The sequence below is a fragment of the Pipra filicauda genome, unplaced genomic scaffold (genome assembly GCF_003945595.2).
Source record: "Pipra filicauda isolate LSUMZ 115617 unplaced genomic scaffold, ASM394559v2 scaffold226_size1812527_pilon, whole genome shotgun sequence".
Classification (NCBI taxonomy): Eukaryota; Metazoa; Chordata; class Aves; order Passeriformes; family Pipridae; genus Pipra; species Pipra filicauda.
In genome coordinates this window covers 1722265-1742277 of record NW_024104339.1, presented here as the reverse complement: position 1 = coordinate 1742277, position 20013 = coordinate 1722265, and the positions used below count along the sequence as shown (strand labels likewise).

At 40.8% G+C, this 20013-nt stretch overlaps 1 protein-coding gene across 1 annotated transcript in view; it reads left to right on the top strand.

Annotated features, from left to right (window-relative positions):
- Window positions 1-20013, top strand: part of SDK1 (sidekick cell adhesion molecule 1) — a gene marked incomplete at its 5' end in the record, with an annotated part of 210307 nt that overhangs the window by 33200 nt on the left and 157094 nt on the right. Inside the window, one exon of the mRNA XM_039381463.1 lies at window positions 19090-19201. Within this exon, the coding sequence (XP_039237397.1) occupies window positions 19090-19201 (112 nt within the window). The remainder of the gene's footprint in view (window positions 1-19089; window positions 19202-20013) is intronic.

Sequence of the window (20013 nt, the reverse complement as noted above, 5' to 3'; positions counted from 1 at the left end):
GTAGCTTCTACTGCAGACATGATTTTTTTCCAAGATTTATTTCATTTAATTTCTAAAATATTTTTTGATGTTTTATCTGATGGAACATTGTGTAAAAAGCAGGACTTGAATAGATTATATGCAGAAGTAAAGAGAAAATATGAGGCTATGACAGACTGCAAACAGAACTTTACCAATTTAACTGAAATTTTACAGTTCTATAACTCAAGGAATGCTTTGGATCTCAAAACTGAAAGGTTTTAATGGCTCCATAACAGCATCTAATTGCTCCAGCTATTTATAAAAAAGAGGAATTGTAAAACATAGAAGTTCAACAGCGAGCTATTGCACATGCCCAACAATCTTCTTCAACAATAATTTCATAATGATTTTTAGCTTGAGGACTTTGTGCTGTGCATTTGTAGCAGCCAAATTGACACGATGGAGTGTAATAGCTCCAGAGCAGCTATTACAGTCTGTTGGGTAATTAAAAGCTAAATAGAACGTTGAGAAATGATCTGTACAATGGGATTGGCTAATTTCTTCCCTTTTGTAGGTTTAAGTTGCTCAAGATGATGATATCATTTTTTTAAAGTAGGCTTATGTTGTTTAAACCACCATGAAGCCCAGTTCAACCTCAATATGATGTTAAGGAAGATATCAAGTTTTCTTGGTTTAGTGAATTTTATATATATTTTTTTCATCTCGTGAAATATATTGACACTTCTGTTGTCCACTGAGCTCATAATGGAGAGGGTATTTTATCTGGAAATTCCTAAGAAGTATGACATAACTTATTTGCCTTTACCAGCACTTCAGGGGCACAGCAGCAATGACAGACTTTCCTTTGGTGGGATGTACCTGTAGACAGAGCAGAGGCATCCAGGAGCACTCCTCACATTGCTCCAGAGCATGGCTTGGGCTCGGGCTGGGCTGAGGATGGGAGAGGTAGATGTGAAACCCTCACTGCCACTGGCTTTTGTTGAGCTCAGTCCAGCTGTAAATGGGAAGAATAAGGAAATGCTCCAAGGGCTGGAGCCCCTCTGTCCTGGAGACAGACTGGGAGAGCTGGGGATGTTCAGTCTGGAGAAGAAAAGGCTCTGGGAAGACCTTAGACCCCCTTCCAGTGCCTGAAGGGGTTTCAAGAGAGCTGGAGAGGAACTTTGGAGTGATAGGACAAGGGGGAACAGCTTCGAACTGGCAGAGCACAGGTTAGGTATTAAAGTTGCTTACTTTTAATTGTTTTTGAAATAGCATTAGGTTCTATGCTTAACTTAAATCTTCCAACTCCTACACTTTCCTTCTCTGAAACTTTACTTCTCCTAACTAAGCAATTCTTGCTGGATGTTGTCAGTTCAGTTTGTGGACCTGTCTGTCTTAACTCTACCTGGTGGAGGGCCATGTCATGTCTCTTTTATTGATTCTGGGGTCCCCTGAGACAGGCTCACCCTGGTAATGCAGCAGCAAACGTTCTGCACCTCCATCAGAGTTTCCACACAACAAGCTGTTTCACTTTTATTAGCCTTTATTAAGCTGCATGTTTTTGCTGATCCATAGGTTGGACACTTCAAACAGGCATCATGGTGATGCTGCTGGAACTGGACTTGACAGGTATTTTTCAACCTGTCTAGTGTTAGCTCGGTTTTTAGTATCATTCCAGACAGCTGTTGTAGCAAAAATTATGCTGCAACACGGGCTACTGGTTCGAGAATCCATATTTCAGGATGTAACAATGTTAGGTGTGCATTCAAACTTGTTAAAACTCTCTTTGACTGTAACTACGTTTAAAAATGGTTTCAGCCCCAGTTACAAGCCCCAGAGGGAGCAGGGCTTTGCCATCTCACTCCTCCAGGGCAGCACACACTACCTGCTCCCCGAGTTCTTGCTAGCCTACAGAATAAATGGTGAATTAATCTTCTGTGACTGAGAGAAACTTATGGTACATGAAATTTAGAATGCTGTCCAGACCCTTTCAAAGAGGCTTCCATCTCTTTCAGACCTCGGGCTCTAGAAAATTGAACCAGAGGAATATATGTTGTACCTCTGACAGAACTCCTGTTGTTAACTATTTCTCATCCTTTAATTTCTCCGAGTCAATAAAGCCTGCTGTGGATGCAGGCCAGGCTTTTGGTGAGAAACCTGCTCTGAGGAATGCTGCACCTGCGCTGCGAGACAGTCACCTTCCTCAGCCTGGCCCTGACCTTGCACACGTTGTGTCAAACCTCTGCTTCTGCAAGGGCTAAATCCCTCCATCTGCATTATCTTCCCTTTCCTAGCAGGAGTCCTTGAGGAAGCCTCTTCTTTAGACAGGGAAGGACATTCTCGCCAATATGTAACCTGCTTGTCTAATTCTTCACTCTTACTAATTGCTAAAGTTGTAATTTTAAATCTGACTAGTGGTATCAGAAGGCCAACTACATGGTGTTAGGAGGGTCAGGACCTGCAAATTCCAGCATCTTAATTTGACCTTTGGCAATTGACTTTGTGCCGTTTTATTCCCCATCTTTTCTCCTTAATTGCAGTTGCAGCTGTGTCTGGCTGCTGTTACAAGAACTGAATTAGAAAAAGGGAAGAAGTTATTCCATGGTGCTTTGGCTCTCAAAGTAGCTATTTAACCCTGTGATTTTGTTAGAGCCATGCATGAAATCTATGCCTCTGATGTCTCTTCTGTCATACGTACTTATAATGCTGAGAAAGAACACTCTCAAAATGATGATAAAGGGAAAGCTTCAGAATTGTGATAATTTTGACACATCATTACTATGATTGACATGATAAATAAGTCAGGTCATAAGGAATAATGCAGTTCTAAATCCCCAACCACATAAGCTTGCTGAGAGGGAAAAAAAGGGTCTGTTAAATTTTCTGTATAGAGATTGCAGTCAGTGGTGCATAAACAATACATTCTATAGCAACCTGTTCATTGCTCAAGTTGTTATTGGCAGGCACTGTGGCATTTCTACAGTCATTAAAAGAAGCTATCACTATTAATCTCCAGTCTCAAGGCAGACAGGTTTAACCTGAAGCTGATCATCAAATAATGGTAACATATATTTGTTCTTTGTTGAACGTGCCCTTTCATCTTTGGATGCCTTTTCTGTAATTGTAATGGGAAGGGTTGATGATTCCAGCCTTCATTATAAAAGTTAGTAAGTTAATAATGTGTCTTTTGAAGGACACATTGGCTTTCCCCTGTATTGGGGGTATTTGTGAAGGGGAGGAGTTTTTATAAAACTTAGCAGCTCATTCTGTGCATCGCCAGCATTTAAGGTGTTACTTCCTCTCTCATTTTTAACATCCTTGGTTTCCTAAAAAATCCTTAACCTTAAGCTGTCCAATATTCCTCCACTAGAAGGAAAAGATTTTTTTAATTGCTGAACCCAGCCTTTAAAGTTATGTCAAAGAGTGATGTACTAACTAGTAATGTGTTTAATGTGTCCCTTTTCTTCCTGGTGGCCTAGGGAATTAATCCTACCCTGCAGGTACATCTGTAGGTACAAGAGCATTGGGAAAGGGCAGCTGTGTGGATGAATTCATCAAGTTCTTTCCTTAGAAAGAGGTCCTTGAAAGAACTGAAATAATCAAAATATTTTGACTCACATTCTCTTTTGCTTCCCCTTCCTCAAGGAAAATTGCATTTTCCTCTGGGAAATACAGGAATCTGTCACCACAGACAAATGGGAAACTGGGATTCATAAAGGTTACAGGGAGAAAATTCAATTTTTCATCCTATTTTCATTTTATTTTTCATTCTTCCTAAAGAAAAAGTCATATCCCTTCTCGAATATCCCTTAACATCCTCACAGAAATAAGATGACATCTGTCGTTTAAGCTCTCTAAGTACTCTTGTCCCAGTTCCAACTTTTGGTTGTGGTAATCAAGTGATCAGGGTGAAACAAAGTCATCCCAAGTTACATCTTCAGAAACCACTTTTATGTGCAAATACAGAAATTGAATTCCTGCTCAGGAGACTTCCCTGATATACACTGTCTACAAAGCATTCGGTGTCACCAGGACGTGCAGCTCACCAGAGACAGGGACAACCTGTTGTAGCTGCCCTGTTGTACCCCGTGTGCTCTCAAAAGATGAGCAAAACAGCAGCATTTTTCCCAGCCTCTCATTAAGCTCTTTTGGTTTGTAGTCTGTCATCGATCACAATGACGGACACAGACTGGAAAATAAGTGTAAAATTAACAATTTTAAGTCCCCCGGACAAGGCACGTGAGTCTGAAGAAGGCCAGTCACCGCCACACAAATCCACTGTGATAGGGCAGGGCCATCCTAAAGCCAGGAGGTGAAGTCAGCAAGGGACAAGGCTGGGTGCAAGCACACCTACAGCACAGCTCAGGCAAGGAACAGGGTGCAGAGTTTGGGTGCAACTCCTCTGCCAGTGGGTGAAGGACTTCGTTGAGATTTCTCAGAGCTCTTTCTCATAGAAGAGTTTGGACTGGAAGGGACCACAAATATCACCCAGTTCCACCCCCCTGTCATGGGCAGGGACACCTTCCACCAGACCAGGTTGCTCCAAGCCCCGTCCAACCTGGCCTTGGACACTTCCAGGGACGAGGCAGCCACAGCTTCTCCAGGCAACCTGTTCCAGGGCCTCCCCACCCTCACAGGGAAGAATTTCTCCCCAGTATCCCATCTAACCCTGCCCTCTGGCAGTTTAAAGCCACTCTCCTCTCTCCTGCCACTCCATGCTCTACTCACACAGCTCCACTACATCAGAGCTGACCTTGAGCACAGGCAGTGACACCCAGGAGGGAAGACAAGGCTGCAGAGCATGATGGGGCACCCTGGGCCCTTTTGGCAGCACTGCTCCACCTTCCAGCTAGGGATGATTCTCCTCCAGCTGCTCTGGGCAAACAAGCAGACAGGAGTTGATTTAGAGTGTGTAACACTGGGCACATCTCTGATCATAGAAAAATTGGGAAGGTAGAGAGATGTTGTTGGTTTTCATCTTGGATGGACTCAGCTCAGAGGCTTGAGAGGAGCAGTCCCCTGCCCAGGCTCTTTGCTGGCTGGTTCACAGGGCAGGCAGTGAGTCCCAGCACTCACTGACAGCAGTTACACACCGACTGAATCCATGTTCTGCAACCTTTCAGACTGTTTTTCATCTTGGCTTTTTCATTTTTTAAACTTGTTGAATATATGCATTTGATCTCCTAAAAAAGGACAAAAGAAAGATCTGTCAGAAAATTACTGTAGAGGTGGAGGAGCAGGAAAGCAGATTTTTAACACTGGAACGGAACTTGCTGCTTGAATGGCCCTAGCATACATTTTGATCTGGGGTTTAGACATTCATTTAGAATGCTTGTAATAGCTAAAGCTCAGTTAAATTGGTGTGATGACATGTGCCAGAGTCTGTGGGCAGCTTGAAACAATAACTCTGAGAAGAGTTGCCTGGTTTATCCTCACACTGGCATTGCCTGTGATAAAACCTGGGAGAATTCACTGTTCTTCCCCCTGTCCTGCCAGCTGTTGACCAGAGATGCTGTGAATAACTGAGCTGGCCTGCTAAGGGAGTGGGAGAAGGGGGGCACAGCTTCAGAGCCTGCAAGATCCCCATGGATATTGTGTTGCATCTTCTTCCAGCTGGAGACTGGAAAGGAAAAAAACTCATTCCATCCTGTATTGGAGTGTAACCTGAAGTGTTAAAAGGTTGTAGTAAACAGGTCAGACACACCTGCTGTAGGCTTATTTCACTAATGTCTGTCCTCCCCTCATTTTCACCACATGTAAAATGGAGATAATGGTTCCTCCATCTTCTGTAGAGGTCTCTGGTGTGCTGGGAAAAGCAGTTATTATTTTTCAAGAGCACTTTCTACTCCTTACGCTTTCCAGTGGTAATAAATTGTACTTTTTAATGGTAGGAGTAAAGGATCTGTGCAGAAATAAATCAGCTTTTTTTAATGTTCCACTTTCCCTCTTTGAGTTTTGCATTTTATGCATTTGTATGCATAGAGAGGAACCAGAAACAACAGAAAAATTGTTAGCAGCTAAAAACATTTGTTTTAAAGCATTTTTTGTGACTCTAGTTCTCCTATATGAGAAAAGAGACAGATTTGTTTGCAATATGCTATTTTTTTCTTGTCTTTTACATTGGCTATTGCTATTACTTATTATGAGTGGTACATGTGATTCACTATAAAATATACAACTTTATGTCCACCCTACCTGTATTAAGGGAAGGTTCAACCCTTTAGCACTTTCAAAGATAGCTTTGAGTTGGTTACAATAATTTGCAGAACTTTCTTAATGTCTGTCAGAATTCTGGTCATTTTTATCCTGCCCGTGGTTGCAAACCAAAAATTTGTGACCAGCCAAAAAATGGGAAATACAGAGAAACACTTAAAACCCCACATATTGAGAGCTTTGGGTACACATTGGAGTTGAAGCTTGTAGTTTTTTTCATATATGTCATTTAAAAACAAATAAAAATGCAACTTCCAGTCCGAATCAACAGCAAAACTCTACCTATGATTTGTGCATCAGTGTTTGCTGGACTGGGGGTAAGTGGGAAGCAAGGACAGCAGAAACCCAAGGCAGTTTCCATGTTGTGTGAAATAAATTGCGTTATTAAATGTATAAAATCTTCAGTAGATATGTCTCAAGTCCCTGCCTGGGGACCCAGTACTGGTAGCAGGAACTGCTCTGCCCTCTCCACATTGGCAAGTGCAGTCTTGTCCCAGTTTCCCTGCAGGTCCCAAGTTCTGGGGTGCAGTGGATGTTTGAGTGTGAAGACCTTTATTTGTCCCTTATGGTGGACTCTGTTACAGAGTGGCATTAAAGCATTTTGCTGAAATACCAAGTAATCCTTTTCTTTTTCAGAAGTGCTAACTGAAAGCACATTGATTTCTATTTTCTTTCAGCAACTTCAATAGCTCAAGATTATTACTATTTTTAAGAGTGATAGAGAAATGTCAAAAACGCTTCATCTGTACTTTTATTTTTATATATCACCAGGTTTTTGGTTTTTTCAGAGTATTTTTTTTGTTTGGCATTACAGGCTTTGGGAGCAGAAGGACAGAGAGATTATGGTTTATTTTGTAAAGCTGCTTCTATTTTCTGAGTTCTCTCAGAGATTTTGTGGTTCAGTAGGTAACATATTCTATTGTCTTAAATTTGGTCTGTGCTGTAAAATTCTTTGGCTCCTGGATGGCGAAATGGTTCTGGCACATCTTAACCTCTTCTGTATAAAAACTTCTGAAAGAAAAGAGGTGAGGGAGATGGAGCTGCACGTGACACTCCATAGGGTGTTCCCAGAGAGGCCAGAACCAGCTGTGGATATTACATACAATTTATTAATTTAGTATTTTCTCTCACTGAAGATGAGTATGGATGCGCTGAGTTTGATGCACTAATCCCACAGTCAAAAACCTGGATAGAGGTCACCAAGCAGCAGAAGGCAAAACAGGTTTGCTTTGTAGGCATACAGGCATCCCCATCAGCATCCAGGGGCCAGGTGCTGGCTGCAGCCAGTTCTGCCAGCCTGGCTTCCTGGCAGTTTTGTTTTAGCTGCTTAGTATAATTTTAATCCCATCTAAATGCATTTTATGTGTGTGTGTAAGTGATTCATCCCTCTTCGCTCTGTCTAAGTAGTTTTAGGAGACTGTGTGTGTAGGAGAGAAAGCTTTGTTGCCAAGTGGACCCTGCAATGTTTTCTTACTGGTTTTAGCTGCTCTGACATCTGATAGCTCTGCTCTATCACAGCCCATTACCAGCTGGATAGCAGAATCATATTGTTAAGGCTTATTTTGGGGGCAAATCTGAATAAAATGGGTTAATTAAATCGAAACAATGCTGTTGTGTTCTGCCTAATGACACATTGCCAAGTCATTTCAAACTGACAACCCAAGGACATTTTGGAAAGTGACAGCGTGTTTCTAAACCTAGGGGTGAAATGATTTCTTTTTAAAACAAAATGAAATAGATGTCACTTGCATCTCAACAATATAGAAATTCATGTCTTAGACAATGGCACATTTCCTAATGTACCTTTTTATCTTTCATTTATTCCCCCTAATTTTCCTTATTAACTGTAATTCTGTTGTGACATTCAAGTGTCATATTATAATGGCAAAAATTTCAAATAAGAAGCAGCACAAAGTGCAAAGTTTTGGATGAGCTGGGAGACAAGAGCACCCTGTGGAAATAAGCTTCTGGGTTTTGTTACCACAGCAGTGAGTTCTTGTATTATTCAGGGGAGGCTGTTTACCATCCATACAGCAAAAACTGTGACCAGCCCTCTTCTGAGAGGGCAAGGAGTCAATGCAAGGCTGAGAAGACATCACATTCTTAAACTCCTCTTTTAATAGGGCACAGCAGATAGGAAATCATAAGTACATTAATGCAAACAGCATTTGTACAGGCCAAGCAAGGTACAACCAACAATTTATTTTTAACAATGCTGACACTACCCAAACTGCAGAAATACTAACAAAGAGCCTGGAGTAATAGCTTCCCCTTAGATTTCTTTTTACAGTACTTGCAGCATTCTCTGAGCAGCATTTATATACTGGGTATAAATAGGCAGGTACAAAACCCATTCCATCTCCCGGAGAAGAGAGACACTGCTTTATTCTCACTACAGAAAATTAAATGCTTATCCATCTGTGGAATTATTTTTGAATGAATAAGTTTGTAGACTTTCTGTAGCTGGGTTATTGTTTGCTCTTTTGGAACATTCTTTGCTTTCACAGTTGTTTTGTTCTTGCGACAGAGGAAATACAGCAATGTGTATTTTTCTCCCTGCTGAGGTCTGAGGCAACCTTATATTATAAAATAACCAAAGATTGATAATCACAAAGGCTGCAAAGGGGAAGCTGCACTTTATTTAGAAAAAGCCTCTGTGCTATAAAGAGGAAACAAAATTTTTTCTTCTGTTAGAAAAATGTTTCTTGGGAGTCCGAGCTCTGCTGTGTGCATGGTTTTGCCCCACTTTTTTATTTTACAGTACTCTAAATATATATATATAAAATATAGATATAAATATGTTTTATTTGCTTCTGAATGTTCGTGACCTGAACAACTCTACTTTTATTAAGGATTTTCTCCCTTTATAGAAGACAGTGGAAAAGTAGCATGATATGGTCAGGGGGATGGAGAACTTGTGACCATATGGAGTGGACCTGAGGCCCCTGATAACCTATTTCTCAAAATATTTTTTTGACAAGTCATTCCATATGTTTGGTTGAGTTAGCTGCTGGAAGAAGGCTGTGGGGTATCTTCGTGTTTTTCAGATCTGTTCTTTTTATGTAGAGACTTGGAAATCACAGACCTTTGGGAGCAAGGTAGCAATCTGGATCCCAAAACATGTTTCTCAGATATGTGTATACATATATATATATAAATAGAATGCAGTACAAGTTGACTTTGAGCTTAAAATGCTGCTCAGTGAGTGCATCTTGGTTTGAATGGTAAGTTCGACAGCAAAGAACAGGAGTGCCTATTTAGTTCAGTGTTGTAGCTCTGTAGAAGTGCTCTCCTTTAAGCCTTCATAAACTGTTCCAAGCCTGTAGTACCTGGGATCTGAGGACAGGTTGTTAAATTTGGTAGGGTTTTCTTTTTTAATCTCTGTTCTTAGAGTGGATTTTATGGAGAAAGCTTTGATCAGCACCTTGCTTATCCACTACCTGCAAAAATGTACGGGCATGGCTTGAGCTGAGTGTCCCTCATGTGCCCTGGGTAGGGAATGGTGGCCCAGTTGGTGGCCTGTACACATTTACTGGCACCAAATACCTGTGACACAAAAGCCTTTCCTTTTGTTGTGAAGGGCAGAGCAACTGTGGGACACTTCCAGGTTTGTCTTTAGCTTCTCAGTGAGGGCAGGTTTAAACTCTTTAATCTGTTTGGAAGATCACAGGTTTTCAAACAAGCAGCCAGGCACAGCAGATATCCAGGTCTAGGGAAATCTCTAAAATCCAAGAATATTTATTATTTCCATGTATTTTCCAGGTATTTCATGGCAGTGTCCTGAATCTGAGTTGATGCTAGAAAACTCCCAACTGTTTTTAAGCTTGGAGCCTAACTGAAATTCAGTGTTAATTTTGGCTTTATCATGACTGTTTGTCAAATTATTTTTTTAGACTCTCTTTTAAACTATAACCTCTTTTAAACCTAAAGAGGAGAGATTTAGATTATATAGGAAGTTAAGAAGAAATCCTTCCCTGGGAGGGTGGGGAGGCCCTGGCACAGGTTGCCCAGAGAAACTGTGGCTGCCCCATCCCTGGAAGTGTCCAAGACCAGGTTGGACAGGGCTCGGGGCAACCTGGGCTAGTGGAAGGTGTCCCTGCCCATGACAGGGAGGTGGAACAAGATGGTCTTTAACATCCCTTGCAACCCAAACCATTCCATGATTCTATGATCAGTCTGGATGTGCAAGTCTCTCCTTCCAATGTACTGCACCACAATATCAGATTCATTTTAAAAACTGCCACAAAAAAATAGGTCTTAGGAAATCACTTATGATCAATTGTATATATTTGTTTTATGCTCTGTAGAGCATATTCAATCTTAAATCTTCCCTGTGAAAATAGTGCTTCCATTATTGTTGTCATAAAATAAATTGTTGAAGGCATTTCTTAAAAGAATTTCCCCCAAAGCCACTGCAAATGCTTTGCTTTAAGTCCAGTGAAGGATAGATGAGATTGTCTTTTTTTTTATTTTCTTCTTTTTTCTCTTTATGTTTTATTTGTTACCACCCTTTCATTTGTACGGAAGAGTGTTTAAACTTGTTACAAGTAGGAGAAGCAGCAACTCGATTGTCAGTTGTGTGATCTTGTTTGTGCCAAAGCAAGGAGTTGAGAAATGCATTTATAAAACAACCCCCAACATGAAACCATATACAAAGATATATTTGTAAATAGAAGGCAGCATTTTATTGTCTCCCATTTCTCTGTCTGTCCTGCTGCTTGACAGTAAACCAGGATCTGCTGGTGAAAATTGGAGCATCTGAAATTGGAGCAGCTCTCTGATCCCAGTGACACAAATGTATCCCCAGCTCAGCTTTCCTCCTTTTTTTTTTTCCTCTCATGTCATCTCTCACCAGTGAATTTTATGTTTCTGTACATTATTATTAACTGACAGTTCTGGTTTATTTAACATCCAGTTACTGATGTGTGGTTTACTAACTTAATTTGCCTTTATTAAATAAATCAAGAGGTAAATACCAAGGTAACGTGAAGTACCAAGACTGTAAGACTTTAAAAGTTATGTTTTGTCCTCAAGAGAAAGTGAGTCTTGCTGTCTGCTGCAGAAACCCCTGCAACCACTGCCAGGACCCTCAAACCTGTTTCCTCCTCCCACGTGCATCCCTGTTTGTAGTTAAAATGGTGCTTCTCTTACAATGCACTAAAGTACATCATAAAAATATACAGCCTCTTAAAAGTGATTTCTGCTGATGAGTTATTTTTAAATCTTTTTAAACATGGGTGTGTTTTGGGAGAGATTTGAGGTTGTTCAGCCTGGAGAGGAAAAGGCTCTGGGGAGACCTTAGAGCACCTTCCAGTGCCTAAAGGGGCTCCAAGAGCTGGAGAGGTACCTGGGACAAGGAGGTACCGGACAAGGAGGAATGGCTTCCCACTGACAGAGGCAAGGGTTAGATGGGATATTGGGAAGAAATTCTTCCCTCTGAGGGTAGGGAGGCCCTGGCACAGGTTGCCCAGAGAAGCTGTGGCTGCCCCATCCCTGGGAGTGTCCAAGGTCAGGTTGGACGGGGCTTGGAACAACCTGGGATAGTGGAAGGTGTCCCTGCCCATGACAGGGGGGGTGGAACAAGGTAGTCTTTAAGGTCTCTCCCCAATCATTCTGTCATTCTGTGATTCCATAAAGAGCCCCCAGGCTCTGGGCCCTGGCTGCAGGGAGCTGCTGTACCTGTTGCCTCTCGCATCTCTTTGAAGATGACTCTGAAGCCAATAGATTCCACTGGTAGACCATGGATATTTTTCCCCCTTTTAACTGCTGTTGAATAAGATTACACACTGTATCCACTCATATAGCTGATATTAAAGCTATCTGGTGAATTGAAAAGCCACCTGAGTGTTCTTTAGCTGGAATAGCTTGAGGCTATATATTTTTTCATGTTAAAAGCTCTAATGATGTGCTGGATGATAAGTTTCCAGGCAGAAAGAAACCCCTCACTGGGCGTGGGGGAAGGTCGGGTCAGTGACAGAGACTGAACTTCCAAATTGCTCTTTTTGCACGAGGAGTTGTGAGAAGGGAATTTCAGAGTGTTCGAGCCGAAATTTGGTCTGCCTTTGAATTTAGCTGCCGACTCACAGGGAGCTGTGTAACTAAGCAGCGGTTTAATTTCCTTAAAACTACATGGCACAACACTAGAAACGTATTTCTGAAGTAGTCCTAAAGTACAAAGTGGGGCTGTAGACCTCAGGAAGCAGAAAAGAGAGAAATTCATCCCCCAAATAACACTTGCTGGGTCACCTGCACTTAATGGCCTGTAGAAAAAGAGCAAAACCAGGAAAGAAGCCAGATCTCCCATCCCTGTCCCAGTTGTCAGAGCAGAACTGGTGAGAGACAAGGTGGAGTGACTGTGTCACCGTGAACCATCCCAGCCTTGCTGCTTCTCCTGGGGCACTGCAGTATTTGTTGGCTACAGAAATACATTTTCCATTTTTAAATCAACTGTTTTTAGGCCCCTGCCTCTCATTATGCCCAGGAGTAGACCCTAAAAAGTCTCCATAAGGTTTTAGAGCTTTTCAACCTGTATTTTAGACTCAGTTTTATCTAATAAAATATATAAATCTCCTCTTTACTGGAGTATCTACACACAAAAGGGTATAAATCGTCTTGTGGCTGGAGCTGAGTTCTCCATTAATCTTTCCCTAGGGCTAAAACTAACAGCACTTGCAGTCTGTGTGAAAGTCCTTACAAAGGGGAAAAAAAGCTGTTACAAACGTGGCTGTTATTTGTTTAAACATTTGGAGACATTTATAGTGTGATGCTAGCTCGGTTTTTGCCCTTGCTCCCAGTCTTTTGTTTGTGTGTATTTCAGTGAATCCTTTCAAACTTGTCAGGCAAGAAAAGTTTTCCTTGTTTAGCAGAGTAAAATTAAGACTGTGAAGGAGTATGATTGTTTTCTATAAATACTTTAGGACGTAAACATCACAGAGGGAGAAAGCAGCTCTTTAAGCTAAAGGACAGCTTTGGCAGAAGAACAAATGAAGTACATTGGCCATGAATACATTTAAGCTGGAAATTAGGAGTGTTTTTAACAGGTTGAACAGAAAAGCTTTAGGAAACTTTCCAACCAAAAAGTGGTGTTAAGAAAGCTCAATATTTTTACCACTGTCCCCAGTACATTCAGAGAAGGGATTTCATGATGGGATGTCACAGAGACAAGGAACTGTGCTGACCCAGGAGGTGCTTTCTAGTCCTGTGCTCCAAACACAGTTTGCAGGAAGCTTCATACACATAAAATATCTTCTTGACGATGGTTTGAATAATTACTGTATCTCTTCCATTTTCACAGAATCATAGGCTGGCAGAATGGTCTGGGTTGGAAGGGACCTTAAAGATAACCAAATTCTGTCCCCCTGCCATGAGCAGGGACACCTTCCACTATCCCAGGTTGCTCCAAGCCCTGTCCAGCCTGGCCTTGGACACTTCCAGGGATGGGGCAGCCACAGCTTCTCTGGGCAACCTGTGCCAGGGCCTCCCCACCCTCAGAGGGAAGAATTTCTTCCCAATATCTCATCTAACCCTGCCCTCTGTCAGTGGGAAGCCATTCCTCCTTGTCCTGTCCCTCCAGACCCTTGTCCAAAGCAAGTTCCTGAAGTTCAGTGCATTTTGAAGTGCTTGCAGAAGTGCAAGATGGACTAGCTCAATCACACACTTTTGTGGGCTAATTTCTGGGGCTGACTCTATATTTCAAAGTTAAATGCATCAGAACTTGTGTTGTAGCTTATACAGACCCTCACACAGGCCCAGGAGGGGTGGATAGAAAATGGAAGAGTGCAGAATTTCAGGCACTGCACAATTCAGGCAAGATGAATTTGTGCCAAACATAAACAGTTGTTGGTGAAATGTTTTGTAATTGCTTCATTACCATATCCCTCCTTATACATTGGGTATTTAATTTGTGATGTGTTTGCTGTACATTGTTCTGGTGTTTATTATTTTATTCCCCCTTTTTTTCCTTTTCTTTTTTTTTTTTTTTTTTAATTTCCTTGCAGTGGAAATGCATCATGTGTTTGTTCTGATGTGGACAAAGCTTAGTCACACTGACAAGAGTGTATTAAGTCAGTAAATATAACTGACCTAGATCATTCACTCGTTTTGCTTGTATTGTGTTTTGTAAACCTTTTTCATGTCTGGTGTTTTATTCATATGTCATGATGTCTGATGTCTGGTTCAAAACGAGGGCTGTATGTATAAGAATTCACTCGCTGTGATAATTCAAACAATTGGGCTGTTTTCCCTATAAATTTGATCCACAAGTTTTTGTGTTGTTGCTTATTTACTTTTTTAAGTCTACAGTCTGGTTTCTCAAAAGTTAAATGAATTATATTAATACTTAATTGTTTAAGGAGTCTTAAGACGTCCTTGGGTATTGAAAAGTCATTATGCTTCATACACCAACTCTTTACCGTTAATTTGCTAATTATTTTATAAATACGTAACTTTGACTCAAAAAAACTCCATTTGGAGTTTTTATGCTCTTCATCAAACTAAACAAATCTGACCAAAAATCCTCACAGGAAAGTCTCTGTTATTTTCCTCTACATTTAGAAATCTGAGCAGAGCCCTCTGCAGTGCACAGCAGCATTTTATTTCCCTTTTCTTGAAAATAAATAGTCCTTGCTAGAATCAAAGTGGAAAACTGAAATTGTAACTTTGATTATCTTAATGCTCTTTTATCGTATCACTCTAATAAGCAGGGAACAGGTAGACACGTTTTGGGATAGAGGTTTATGATTGAGAACACACTTTTTTCCATTATTTGCATAATGCTTCTCTCTGGTGCCCGCAGGTGGTTGTCAGCATTTGCTTTTCTGTTGATCAGGCTCCAATTCCTGTCGTGCATCTTTTACTCCAAAGGGGAAGGGAAATTAATCTGTTATTGATCAGGATCCAATTCCTGTTGTGTATCTTGTACTGGGAAGGGAAAGGGGCATTAATCCATTAGGGGTTGATAATTCAAACCATCTGCAGGTAGGACCTGGAAACACTGAATGTATTCCATTAGGTAGTTTGTAAGGTCTTTTTTTTTTTCTCCCTCAAGCAATCTTGAGATATTGTGTGATTGTCATTTCTCCTCTTTTCTCATATTCTATGTTAGACAGAGATTGCACATTCTTGATGCCATAATGTTGCACTACATGTAATATTTTTGCTATTTGTATTGAACTCTTATCTCCTATCCTGCTTTTTTTCTAATATAGGTGTCCATAATTTGGTTACATGAAGCTTTGTATGTATCCTGCATAATAATTGCAGAGGCATTTCTGTGCAAGCCTCAAAGTCTGTAGGAAGTTTCTGGTTAAGGTTTTCTAAACTTCTCCTCCCAGGAAAACTTATAAATGGTTTCAAAGTTCTGTTAAAGTATTCTAATTTCTCCACTGGCTTGAGGGTAGGTGATCTCTTCTCCAAAGCGTTTTTCTCCCATATACAAATTTCATGATACAAGTAGGTAAATTCATTTTTGGACACTGATTCCTGTGGGATCCTTTCTTCATTGGAAACTGGACATTGGGAAGCAACTGCAGTAGTAACTTACACTAAGGGCAGGGATAACGAGCTCTCAGCCTCACATTGCTGGCTCTACCCTACACTAGGGAAACAAGGGTGATCTGAGTGATTATTTAGGAATCCTCCCTCTTCCTACCCATGGTCACCTTCTTTGGATTAAGAGTCTTCAGAGGGTCGGGACCTATAAGCCTCAAAAATAAAATAAAACTTACCATTTTACTCAAGTCTAAACCCAAACTATTACTTCTTTTCAAGAGATAAACACTTTCTCTCACTTTTTATTGAGGCTGGTTCACCCCCTATCTCTGTCAGATGAATTTGAGCATCCATTGAAGTAATGTATTTAATATTCTGCACTGAAAATACAGATACAGATAAACTTTGCCATAATGTAAAATCTGGGAAAGAACCTAATGTTTATACATTTCTGAAGGGGAAAAACCCTATTGTGTCTTCAGTCCTATGGCCTGAATGAGATTTCAGTTCTGTTGGGGAAAATTAAGCGCCCAAGTGGCTTTGATAAAGTCTGTGATCTTTATAAACTGTCAATTACAATATTTAAAATTCCCTGTACCTTACATGGCAATATATGTACAGAGATAAAACCACTGTCTTCCCAGAGATGATAGGGCAGTGTACATAATTATGGTATTTAAATAACAGATTAGAATTCTACAGCTCATCAGTATTTAAAAAATCAGTGTCATAAAGCACTTGGACAGAAGGAGGGAGGTTCAGAGAGCTCCGGGGTCAGTGATGTGCAGCCACACACAGCCACAGGTGATGAAAACAAATAGACTGTGCAAAAGTTGTTCACTCTTTCTTTTTCTCTCTTCCCTCACTTTATATCTGCTTTGTGTGGAAATGCCTGAACTGTGAATTCCACAGTCTGGAGAGGAGTTTATGTTTAGAGGGAGAGAAAAACCCCAGTTTCTTAGTGCTGCAGAGGGAAATTTAAACTATCTTCGAATAACAAATAGGAATGTTTACAGTGTCTACAAGCTGTTTAGATAACACTTGGAAATGTTGTTGTTTTCTCTGTCTGCTTGTTACCTCTATAGCTACCTTGGTAGGTTTATTCCTGGGATTCCAAGTTCTGACCATTTTGATGAACCCTCTGTATCACATCAGTATTAGTTCACTCAGCAACCTGCTTTTAATAGATACATTTCAGGGATGAGGCAAAATGAAAATAAACACATACTTTGTTTTGATTCTCGTTACAGTCAGTAAGAAAGTCAAAGAAATCTTACATTTTCCTGGTTTCAGGGGGAGGAATGTGCACTTTTATTTCCTTGCTTATCTGCTGACTGCACACAGGGCCACTCGTGTGTGGTGATGGAGGTTACAACAAAGCTGGATTCTCCTCTTGGGCTGGTTTTTCTGGGCTGGAGCCGTTCTTCAGGGGAGCTGATAAGTCAAACAAGTGATTTTCTTCTTTTCTAGGTGGAGATAAGAAATGATTACTGCCAAATTAGTAACTTGTTTGTTGATCTTTTAGCACTTACTGTTATAAACCTTCATCTTGGGCAGAAGTAGTGATGCTGAGGTTATTCCTTCTCATCAGTAAAAAGCTACTAATCTGATCAACTCTTATTTTCTGGGGTTTTTTTCAGATTACTCTCTGGAAAATTTCTGCCATGGATGCCTATAAGACCACCATGGAAATCTTAGAAAATAGATTTTTCTATCATATTTTCAGGATTGTTGAGGAGTAGACGTAAAATCTACTAACAACTTGATTTTTGAGATCCCATGGGAGTTGCATATAGATCTGTGTCAGGTTGACAGAGCATATTTATGGGAAGAAATAAATATGTGCTTATAGTTTCTGAAGTACTATTCTTGAATGCTTGAATTTATTCAGAAGTGTGGGTGATATTCTTAAAATTTTAAAATTACACTCCACACTTCCATCTCCCATACTACACTCTCTGCTGTCAATTAGAAAAACATCAAAAGGTGAAAGATTTGTCATTCAGAAATCTGCTAACCTGGTGAACATTTGAGCCCCATTACCAAAGGCTTTGTCTCTCCAACAAATGAAATCCTATGTGAAATGGCTTTTGGCATGCTGGGTATGATCCAAGCAAAGAATCTTCTGTCCATTATCTGTTCTTTGGGGAATTATCTTAAACATTCAGGGTTTGTACTTTGCATTTCCCAGTTTCCCATTCTGCTTAATGGGCATGGACTAGCTTCCTTTGCAGAAAACATTTGATGAAGTGGCTTGCATTTCCATCAGTTTGGTTTTATTTTCATTACTTTTCTCTGTAATTTGTTTATTGGTTTCTGTATCTTTAGAAAATTTTATTACTCTGTTATTCAAGCTAAAAAATAGCTAATTTTTCTTTCCCAAATGAGTTGCTTGAAGCAAAGTACCTATGAATACATGGGTATTTTAATTCACTTACTAAATGTACACAGAGAAAATTTACAAGCTGCCTTTTTACCATTTTTTAAGTGTCTGCTGACTGTTGCATAAGCTAAATTATTTACAGTATGAAGCCTCACAAAAGAGTAACAGATTTGGGTTATTTACTTTCCTGATAAGAAAAAGGGATTGAAGTTGCTGTGATATGCTGCTTTGTTAATTTTATATTTGTTCCCCAGTGTGTAAAATCTTTTTAAAGAACTAACATGAGTATTGGCAGACTCTTTTGAAATGGTATGGAAGGAGTAAGATTAAACAAAACATGAAAAGGTCTTAAAAATATAAGTCAGCAAGTGTTTGATAAAAATAAAAGTGCTCAACAATAGAAAACCTTTAGGATGCTTAATTTATTTGCTCTCTCTTTGAGAATGGCCCCTGCACTCCATCTGGGAGTAGTTCTTGGGAGTTCTGTGTGTGGAATGATTCCAGGCTGGGTATGTTGGAACAGTGTGTTTGTACAGCGTTGGCCACTGCAATACAAAGAAGATGTGAAGCCATTGGAGGGTGTCCAAAGGAGGGCAATGAGGATGGAGAAGTGCCTTGATTTGAAGCCGTGTGAGGACACTGAGGGCACTTGGTGTGTTCAGCTGGGGAAGAGGAGACTGAGGGGAGACCTCATTGGAGTTACAACTTCCTCGGGAGGGGCAGAGGAGGGGCAGGAATGAGCTCTGCTGTGTGGGGACCAGGGACAGGACCCCAGGGAATGGCCTGGAGCTGTGTCAGGGCAGGGTCGGGTTGGATATTAGAGAAAGGTTCTTCCCCCAGGGGATGGTTGGGCACTGGAACAGTGGTCACAGTACCGAGGCTGACGGAGCTCAAGACGCGTCCGTGAAACGGCCGTGCTGGAGATCTCCCCTTTAATGAGGGGATTAAAATCCGTGCTGAGGCTGAAGAGTGAGGTTTGCAGCCTTTTTTACCGCTGTCACAGGTGTCCAGAGCCCTCACCAGGTGTCTTTGTGCCCGGGCAGGTGCTGCAGACCCCGCTGAGCCCCTGGCTCCCACCATCGTGATCCGCCCCCGCAACACCAGCGTGGTCGCCGGGAGCAGCGAGGCCACTCTGGAGTGTGTGGCCAACGCCAGGTATGGAAACACCCCCGGGGCTGCAGGGGACTGGTTGTAACACACTGTCCTTTACTGAGAAGGACAGAGGAAGTTATTTTCATTTTTTTATTAATTTAGAGATTGAAGCAGAATGCTTGCTCTTCAGTGCAGCCTTGTGAATAATCTTGTTTGTGCGACATTACTGAATTAAACCTATTGATTTTTCTGGCCAAATGACGGTATGGTCAGGGGTACTTTCCCACCTGTTCCTCACATGGAAAGGAAAAGAAGTGCAGTGGTGTTAAATCAGCAGACATTATCTTAAGGAAAAGGTTATGGTAAGGGTTAATAACATCTCAGCTGTGTTGCCTGTCAACAGGAAAGGTGATATTGTTGAATAGTTGATGCTGCCTGGTAAATAAATTAGTGAGGATCTCCTATGAAGTAATTTATTTCAGACACTCTCATTTTACAGTGATTATTGCTCAACTGTTCATAATGCACTGTAATATGGAATTCACAGCATTTCTCTATGTTTCCATCTAGTTGGCCTTGAATAGCTTTGAATTTCAGTGGAAGTAGATAGTTGAAGTCCTTGGATGATAAGACCAACTGATTCACTTTCCCCTCTGAGGGCAGAGATGTTCTTGATATGATTAATATTGTTTTGGTAATTGAGTTATAATGAAAGCACTTCCCATGCAGCTGATTCCCATAGCAGTATTTACTCCTTTTGCTTAGAGAAATCAAATTATTAGCACTTAAGTTCTATTGCTGTATCAATTAGCAGTACTTGCATAATGCCACTTGAGTAGTCTGTAGTCTTGATGTGTAGACATTATATATGCATT